The sequence below is a fragment of the Acomys minous genome (genome assembly GCF_964271855.1).
Source record: "Acomys minous genome assembly, chromosome: 2".
NCBI classification, from domain to species: domain Eukaryota; kingdom Metazoa; phylum Chordata; class Mammalia; order Rodentia; family Muridae; genus Acomys; species Acomys minous.
In genome coordinates, this window is record NC_140484.1 from 67,534,292 (window position 1) to 67,543,795 (window position 9,504).

Genomic DNA, 9,504 nt, shown 5'->3' on the forward strand with positions numbered 1-9,504 from the left:
TCATTTGAGGGACATCCAGTATACAAAAGACAAACAGGCTGAGAAAGAAATTAGGGAAACAACACCCTTCACAATAGCCACAAAAACATAAAGTATCTTGGTATAACTTTAACCAAGCAAGTGAAAGACTTGTATGAAAAAACAAAACAAAACAAAAAACACATCAAGTCTCTGAAGAAAGAAATTGAAGAAGATATCAGAAGATGGAAAGATCTCTCATGCTCGTGGATCTGGAGGGTCAACAAAGTAAAAGTGGCCATGTAACCAAAAGCAGTCTATAGATTTAATGCAATTCTTTTCAAAATACCAACAACAATTCTTTACAGACCTTGAAAGAACAATTCTCAACTTCATATGAAAAACAAAACAAAACAAAACCACAATAGCTAAGACAATCCTGTATAATAAAAGATCTTCTAGAGGATTCTCCATCCCTTATCTCAAGCTCTTCTCTAGAGCAACAGTAATAAAAACTGCATGGTACCGGCATAGAAACAGACTGGTGGATCAATGCAATAGAATTGAAGACCCAGAAGTAAACCCACATACCTATGGACACTTGATTTTTGACAAAGAAGCCAAAACTATACAACGATAAAAAGCATCTTCAATAAATGGTACTGGTTTAACTGTATGTATATGTGTAGAAAAATGCAAATAGGTCCATATTTATCACCCTGCATAAAAATCAAGTCCAAGTGGATCAAAGATCTTAACATAAAAGCAGAAACATTAAATTTATTAGAAGAAAAAGTGGGGAAGACCTTTGAACTCATTGGTACAGGAGACAATTTCCAAAACAGAACACCAACAACTCAGGCTCTAAGATTAACAATTAATAAAAAGGACCTTGGGAAAGTGAAAAGATTCTGTAAAGCAAAGGACATTGTCATTAAACAAAATGACAGCCTATAGACTGGGAAAAGATCTTCATCAACCCTATATCTGACAGAGAGCTAATATCTAATATATATAAAGAACTCGAGAAATTAAACACCAATAAACCAAATAATCTAAATTTAAGTGGGATGCAGAACTAAACAGAATTCTCAACTGAGGAATATTGAATGGCTGAGAAGCACTTAAAGAAATGCTCAATGTCCTTAGCTACTAGTGAAATGCAAATCTAAAGGACTCTCAGAATGGCTAAGATCAAAAACTCAAGTGATAGCACATGCTGGTGAGGATGTGGAGAAAGAACACTCCTCCATTGTTGGTGGGAGTGCTGACTTGTACAACCACTTTGGAAATCAATCTAGCACTTTCTCTGAAAATTGGGAACAGCTCTCTCTCAAGAACCAGCTATACCACTCCTGGGCATACCCAAAAGATGCTCCACCACATAACAAGGACATTTGCTTAACTATGTTCATAGCAGCATTGCTAGTTGTAACAGCCAGAAACTGGAAACAACCCAGATGCCCCTCAAATGATGAATGCATAGAGACATTTTGGTACATCTTCTAAATGGAACACTATTCAGCCATCATAAAATTTGCAGGCAAATGAATGGAGTTTGAAAAGATCGTCCTGAATCAAGTAACCTAGATGCAGAAGGACATGCATGGTACTCACTTGTGAGACTCTGCTGGATAAGGTTGGAGTCTGACTTCTCCAGATACCCATTTTAGGCCATGAATTCGGACTCCCTTTTCTCAGCAGGGTTCTCACTCCACCTGATCTGGTAACCTCAGATTTTGTAAGGAGTGTCACACAGCCCTCAGGGAAGATTACAGGCCTGATCCTTTCCTGATAGGGAACTTGCTCAGCTAGCACAGGGAATTCCTGGAAGCACCCCACCCTATGCTGAGGGGATCCTAGGCTTCAGAAAATGACCTTTAGTCATACCTAGAAGCCATCCCCTCACACATAGGATAATTAGGTACTGTTTTCTCCTTCTTGTGATAAGGCCCCATGTTACTGCATGAGAATGAGGCACTGTACGCCCGTATGTAGATAAAGTATCCTGGCACCTCTAGCACCAGTGAATCAGACACAGTCACCCTCAAACCCCCTCCCCACCGCCCAAGGTTTATAAATAAAGGCTGCTTGGCATGATGGGGTATGCTCTCTTGGTCGCCATTCATCCACCATGATCTTCTGAGACTCCATTTATTCCAGAAGGATCTGCAGCTGAATGAATGGGGTCTTGACTGCCAATTAAGGCTGTCAAAGCAGCTATGGCAGAGCTGCTCTCTCTCTCTGAGGATTAGGGGAGGGTCATGGGGGGGTGGGGGGGTCAGGGGGTAGGACCAGGAGGAGATAAGGGAGGGGGCTATAATTGAGATGTAAAGTGAATAAATAAAAAAATAAATTTAAATTTAAAAAAGGATAACTGCAAGGCTTGTGAAGCTTGTTATTAGACAAATATAAAAGAGTCAATTATTTGGTGATAGCTGGGTTAAGAGAGAAACTGAGAAACAAACACACAGTTTTGTAAAAATAACATTAACATTTTGGTGTACCAAGTGGGGCTGGACTTACATACAAAATAAATCTACAGATGGAGGCTGGGAGGTGGCGGAGCACGTCTTTAATCCCAGGACTTGTGAGGCAGAGGCAGGCAGATCTCTGTGAGTTCTAGGCCATGCTGGTTGAGTTCCAAGATATCTGGGGCTACATAGAGAAACCCTACCTCAAAAAACAAACAAACAAACAAACAACAACAACAACAAAACAAACAAACAAAGCACGGGGATAGATAATCACAGTGTGGTCTTATTTTCTTGCACACCTTACTCAGGTCCTGCGTGGCCTGCAGTCTCCCTTAACTGAAGCACAAGCATAAGGGGAGGAGGGCAACAGAAGGAGGTTTGGTGCTGCTGTTCAGGATGCCTCTTGTTCTATTTAACAACAGCTGTAAAGTGCAGGGGAAAAGTTTTAGTCATGTCTATTTGTGCATGATAAAAAGAAGCTATAAAAGTGCTGTCTTAGTCAATGTTCTAGTGCTGTGAAGAGACACCGTGACCACAACTCTTTTAAAAAGAAAGCATTTAGTTGGGGGCTTGCTTACAGTTTTGGAAGTTTAGTCTATTTTTTATCATGGTGGGACGCATGGCAGCACGCTGGCAAGCATGGTGCTGGAGAAGGAGCTGAGAGTTCTACAAGAGGACCTGCGGGCATCAGGAGAGAGAGCCACTGGGCCTAGCTTGGACATTTGAAAGCCTCAAAGTCCACCTCCAGGGACACATGTCCTCCATCCAGCAAGGCCACACTTCTTAACCCTTCTAAACAGGGCCGCTCCCTGATGACCACGCATTCTCACTCTTATTCAAGCACAAGTGCTTTCTGGAAGGGAAATGGTGAGGTTACCATAGGTATATACTGAAAAATAAACAAACAAACAAACCCTCAGTATGAACGAGTGTTTAATGTTTCAGGGTCTTAGGACATAGCTGTCCCAGGTCAGGGGAAGCTACTGTGCAAAAACTACAGTGTTGTCTTCTGCGCTTCCGACAGCTGAGGGATTTCAAACTTCTACAGAGACCTTACACTACATTTTCATTAAATCAGGACTATTCAGTTGACCATCGGATTGAAGTTCTCCTGTCTCATTTTCTATTTTACCTCTGTCCTTGCATATCCCCGTGCCCCAGATCAGACTCTAGTCTCCCCACTCTGTGTGCTTTCTCCATGAACAGTGACTTCTGCTCTTGCTGTTCTTCAAAGCTACCAACACTGACCTTTTCTCTTCCACAGATCTCTGGCTCTGTGTTTTAGCCTCTAGGAGTTGTTCCTAACAGTGCCTTAGTTTTTTAGGAGAATAGCATTGACTGGTCCAAGGCAAACTTTGGGAGTGCACTGTTAAACTTACTGGACCATTTGAGCTTCCACCGAATGTAAAGGAAACATGTGGTAAGGCTGTATTTGGAACCTATAACCAAGATTGCCCAAGTCTCCTGCAATCTTCTTACCTGATGTCTCCAGTGATGTAATTTATAAATGCACTTATTCAAGACTTTCAGTTTTGGTGACAAAAGTTCATACAACCTCTTCACCAGTGCAACATGACACAGAATAACTTGAATCCATCTTTGAAGGCTATAGTGACTCATATTTGGGTCAGAAAAAAAAACTATCATCTTATTCTCTTTGGAACAAGAACATGGTTTTATCTTAATACCTTACAAGGTTATTCTTAGGAAAAACCCACCTTTCCCCATTCTTATAACCTTAGACAGTTCTATACAATGCTTCTCCAATGGGTGAATTTGTCCCCCCAAAGGAAACTGGAAATTCCTGGAGATATTTTTTAGTAGTTAAAACCCATAGTCTTGGTGTCTTTTGGTGGCACAGGTAACACTAAATATTTTGCAACACAGAGGACCGTTTCCTACAATAAAGAGTGAACTGGCTCTAAGTGCCATATGTGAGAAACCCCCCTCTAGCCCTTAGGAAATAAATGTAGGTCCAAGATAGCTAGCATGCAAGGATCTTGAGAGAAGGTTATAGTTGTCAGAGAGGATTTTTTTTTTATGACTAGTGGTCTTAGAATCAGAGATAAAAAAGGAGTGGAAAGCAGATGTATTTGCATCTGAAAAAAAATCCTGTTATTTCTATACTGATGAAAATAAGTGTTTTCTCCAAGCCCATTTTTAAAAAAAACAAAAACAAAAAGAATGTTAGTTGGGACTATGGGTAATCCTTCTGCCAACAGACACACAGGAAAGGGCAAAATAAATCTATGACTAATATCTACAGTGAGAAGGTTGCTATGTTTGCTAAGGCACAAGTCCTTAACATGATACAGATATGCCACTGGAAAACATTCCATCTCTCTGTAAAATCATCATAGCAGCTATCATTATGTTATTTTTTAATTTTACATCCCTACCACAATTTTCCTTCTTTCCTCTCCTCCTAGATCCTCCTCCGGATATTATGTTTAATCAACCAGAGTATTTCTCTATCTCTATACTTTTATTTCTAGATCTCCTTGGCCTTTTCTCTCTGTCCTTCTGGAGTTTCACCTGAACCTAAGCCACCCCTTCTTTGGATGGTCAGTTCAAGCTCCATCTCCTATAAGCATATCTGCTCATGCTATTTCTTCAACAGTAGCAGTACGCTGCTTTCTAATGTCCTAATATTCACTTTAAAAGAAAACACATATACCCCATTTCCCCAGTTAACAACAGAATTTCACTGGTGTCAACGACCCTGGTGTAAACGTACACATTTACTTAAAGATACCCTGTCCCCTTCCTCTCAATTAACTAAGTCTTCACCACATGCAAGAATCCATTTTAAGTATCTAATATCTAATATCTAACATAAACCACTGTTCTCCTCCTTTGCAGAAATGGAGATGAGAGTGTGGAAGTCACGTTTTAAAGTTATCAGGCTAAGAGGTAAATAGAATTCAAACTCAACCATCCTGATTCCAGAACTTACAATTTGCCCAGCAGTTCTAATCCATCTGCAAGAATGTAAAAGACCAAAGGTAGAGGTGGGCAGAGCCCCCTGCTGGAACCTGAATGTTGTGAGAGCTGGAAGCATTGGGTGTTGCTTCTGAATTCTTCACTTGCAACTGAAACCACTTCCACTGACTTCAGAGGGTTCATAGAAAGAATGAAAAATCACAACATAAAATACTGTCCCAGTCTATAGTAAGCTCTTAACAGATGCCAAAAGCTTTCTGTTTAACTTTGAATAGGAACTAAATTTAGCTCACATTTTCCTACCTTGCTTGTTTGTTTTCTAACTTTTTATTCTTTGTGAGTCTCGCATCACGAGCCCCGATCCCACTCATCGCCCCATCCCCTTGTATCTGCCCTTCACCGTTGCAGAAATAAAATAAAATAAATAAACAAACCAACAAACAAAATTAAGACTGGAAAACGTCTCGCCCGTGGAAGCTGTCGTGTGTCACAGAGTGCTTGTCCCACAGTACTACTCTCCCCTATCTACACGTCTTCACTTGCAAATGCCCATTGCAATGAGTCGTTGGCCTTGTTCTAGGCCTCTGTCTTCTGTCACACCGTCAATACTGGATCTTCACTATCGTGCCCTGTGTCATGGAGATCCTGTAGCTTTAGATCAGTAGGACAGGCCCTTTCGCACACTGCAATAGTTCACAGATGATGTAGATGTTGGGGTGGGCCAACTCAAAGCGCGGCATCTGGGCTTGGGTGGTAACTGAGCTGCTCAGCCTGCCTGCTTTCCTGCATCCACCCCACGAGGGTAAGCTCTCCAGCACTGCCCAGGCTAGCTCACTTAACGCTACCATCGGCAGAAAGCAGGGACACCTTTCCCCTGTACCCTCAGGCCAGCTTACCTGCACCTATGTCTCCAGAGCCAGCACCTCTATGCTGCTCCGTTGAGGCATAGGGCCCACTTTTCCAAGTGTTGCAGCCAGCAAGGGGCTGGGCCAGCTCTCCTACTCTCACACCCTTGGGGCTGGTTCACCTGTGCCTTCACCAACAGGGACAGGCCACTGTGTTGCTCAGGTGAGGTGTAGGGCCTACTCTCCCAAGTGCTGCAGCCGGTGAGGGGCAGAGATAGCTCTCCCACTCTCATGGCCTTGGGGCCAGCTCTCCAGACTACCGCAGGTAGCAAGGTGTAAGAGCAGGAAGGCATTCCCTATGCCCACTCTACCTCATAGCCCCATTCTCCTGTGCTATTGCCCTCAGGGCCAGCTTATCCACACCCACGCCCCACCTCCAGGACCAGCTCTACTGTGTTACCTAGTCCCTGCTCTGCCAAATGCTGCATCTGGTGAGGGGCAGGACCAGCTCACCCACTGTCATGACCCAGGGCTAGCTCTCCCAACTGCCTCAGGTGGCAAGGGGTGAGGAGGTGGAAGGCATCAGCCCCAAGCCCAAGCCACCTCACAGCATACTAGTGTGTGTGTGGGGGGCTCAGCTTCCCTAACCCCCTCCACTAGGGACTTTGTTTGTTTGTTTGTTTAAAATAGGGTATTAGCATGTAGTCCAGACTGGCCCAGAACTCTCAACCTTCCTGTTTCTGTCTCTAGAGTTAGGAATTACAGGTATATGTCACTGTCCTGGCTCATTTCTCTACTCTGTATGTCACTTTCTATCATAGCAATCTATGTATTTTCCACTGTGATTAAGTGTCTCTGAGGCACTCAGCCTTCAATAGCTCTACATAATCCTAAAGGCTAATCTCCCAAATTCTTTAAAATTGCATCAATCTCTGTTTCTAGCAATGCCCTTCTTTTCCCCGTCGATGCTAAAACCTGTATCCAAAGAGCCTCTCTGTCCTGTAATGATTCCTGCCACTGTTCTCTCCTTTGCACTCAGGGGTAAACTGTGGACCCCTTAGGGTTGACACAGGATTAGGTAGACGTAGTTCTAAAATCCTAAGGCTAACCTTCTTGAACATACGTCCATATTGTCTCTGCTGTAGCACACAGTGCCTCGTGAACGGCAGTAAGGACATTCACTGAACGCTGATGGATGTCAGGATCTTCTAACGCCTTCCATGAACATATAAACTCATTTGGTCCTCACACAACCCCATAGGTAGGTAATATTAGGTATTTTCCTCATTTTACATATCCGAAAACTGAGACTCAAAGAGTTAGCAGCTGCCTAAGGTTACACCAAAGAGCCTGGCCTCTAACCAGAACCTACTTTATTAGCCACCATGCTATAGTCAAAACTCAGTAAAATATGCTGATTGTGTAAAAGAGATCCAAAACCTGTGCACAAATCCAAACAAATTACTTCTGTATTATCTCCAACAAATGAGAAGCAGCAGTAGTTTTTGTCAAAGCTACTTAATCCCTTGTATGAAATCTCTACACCTCAAGATTAAACTGCTACTTGTTAAGATGTTTATGAAAACTAAGTAAAGTCAGAAGCTGGAAGAACACCAAGAACATTTAAGCTACATAAACAAACAGCGGATTAAATTGAAAACCCAATATTCTTTGCTACATTATTATTAAGCAATAATTATAAAACAGTATTAGGTAATAATCATGAGAACCTATTTCTAATCTTTTGTGGCGATACACTAACATAATTTTACTAATTTTCTGAGCACCCCAAACTTGTAAAACAGTCATATAACATTAATTATATATAATGCATGACAAATAGGTGTAGAGTGCTGCCGCCTCCAGGCATGAGCCCAAAGAAACAGGAGACAAGCCGTTGATTCACCGCAATAAATGCAAAGGAAATATAAAAAGCAAACAATAAAGTCCCAAACAAACTACTTATACTGACAACTTCAAGTGTGTCCAAATGTATGAAAGTTCTGGAAAGCATGCTGTAATAGATCAAAGACTGTACAGAACAGAAAGGTTTAGTACGACAATGTTGATCCTGGCACAACTTTCAGTCAACAGCTTGTTCCGTTACAGAGACCATAAATCAACACAAGTGTTAAAGAGTCAGTTAGATGTTGGTAAGCTTTAAGGTCTTTCACTATGGACTCTCATCAGTAGCTTGTAAAACCAGGAAGGAGATACTGCAGGATTTTTTTTTTTTTTTTATTTCTGGCCGAAATAATAGGATCTGAGTCGAAATAATAGGATCTGGCTTGAGACTTGATATCTGCCCAAGAAAATTTCAAGATTACCTTCCTATAGCTGGAGGTTTCCCAGCTACTTCCACCACAGCAAAGACACGCGGTTGGTCTTTACCGTAATCCAAATGGACCTGCCAATCACCTGAGCAGGAAAACATCCTCCAGGAAAGCTATTTCAGGAAAAGGCATAAAGTCTAGCTGAAAATTAAGTTGGCACAGTGATTCCTTTGGCCGTTGTCACTCTGACTGGTAAGAACGTTTTCTGGTACTCTGCAATACATTGAGGCTTCTGCACTGTGCTTTCTGCCTAATTCCAAGCTCAGAAGGTCCAAGGGAGCAAGGGGAAGGACAGAGAGATTCCGGTGAGACAAGACGCTGGCCTCAGATCAAGTTTGAGGAAGGGGATCAGAATGGGCTCTTGGGCTCCCCAGAGCCTAAGGGACTTCAAGTCCCAGCAGTGAGATAAAAGAAAGCCTAAGAAATTCTCTGCCTGAATGGTAAGTCCCAGGAATATGAGGTCCCTTCCAGCTGGGCTGCTGAAGGGAAGAAGGTGACATTTTGCTCGACGACTAGGCTTAGATTTTAACCATTAAAAAAAAAATGTAATAGTCATCTGGGGAAATGTCGCATGAATTGGGGCCAATCCTGAAGGAGGTCCAGATGGCGGTGTCCCGCTGGTGAAAGGTGATTAGGAGACCAGCTCCAGGCCCAGAGTTCACCTAGCATTTTAGGGGAAGATGACGTCGCCAGGAATCAGGGTCACCTCAGACCTCCCAAGACGGTCGCCTGGAATTCACTCACCAGCCCGCGGGCACGCCACAGCCGGAGCGCAGAGACCACCATCCTCGCCTCAGGCAGGGCCGCTCGCTAAGCTTTCCGCAAAACCCTGGAGCCAGACACCGTGGGCGGGACAAGATCGGGCCCCGCCCACCCTGCGCATCCGCCCCTCGCACACCCCCTCGAGTCCCCGCCCACTCCCACCTACGGAACCCCAGGAGAGACACA

General features: G+C 43.2%; 1 protein-coding gene across 1 annotated transcript in view; it reads right to left on the reverse strand.

The window, feature by feature from the left end:
* Positions 1-9,454, reverse strand: part of ACADSB (acyl-CoA dehydrogenase short/branched chain) — a 49,256-nt gene extending 39,802 nt beyond the window's left edge. The window contains exon 1 of the mRNA XM_084770523.1: positions 9,301-9,454. Coding sequence (XP_084626649.1) covers positions 9,301-9,342 — 42 coding nt within the window. The 5' untranslated portion in view covers positions 9,343-9,454. The remainder of the gene's footprint in view (positions 1-9,300) is intronic.
* Between the last annotated feature and the right edge of the window lie 50 nt (positions 9,455-9,504).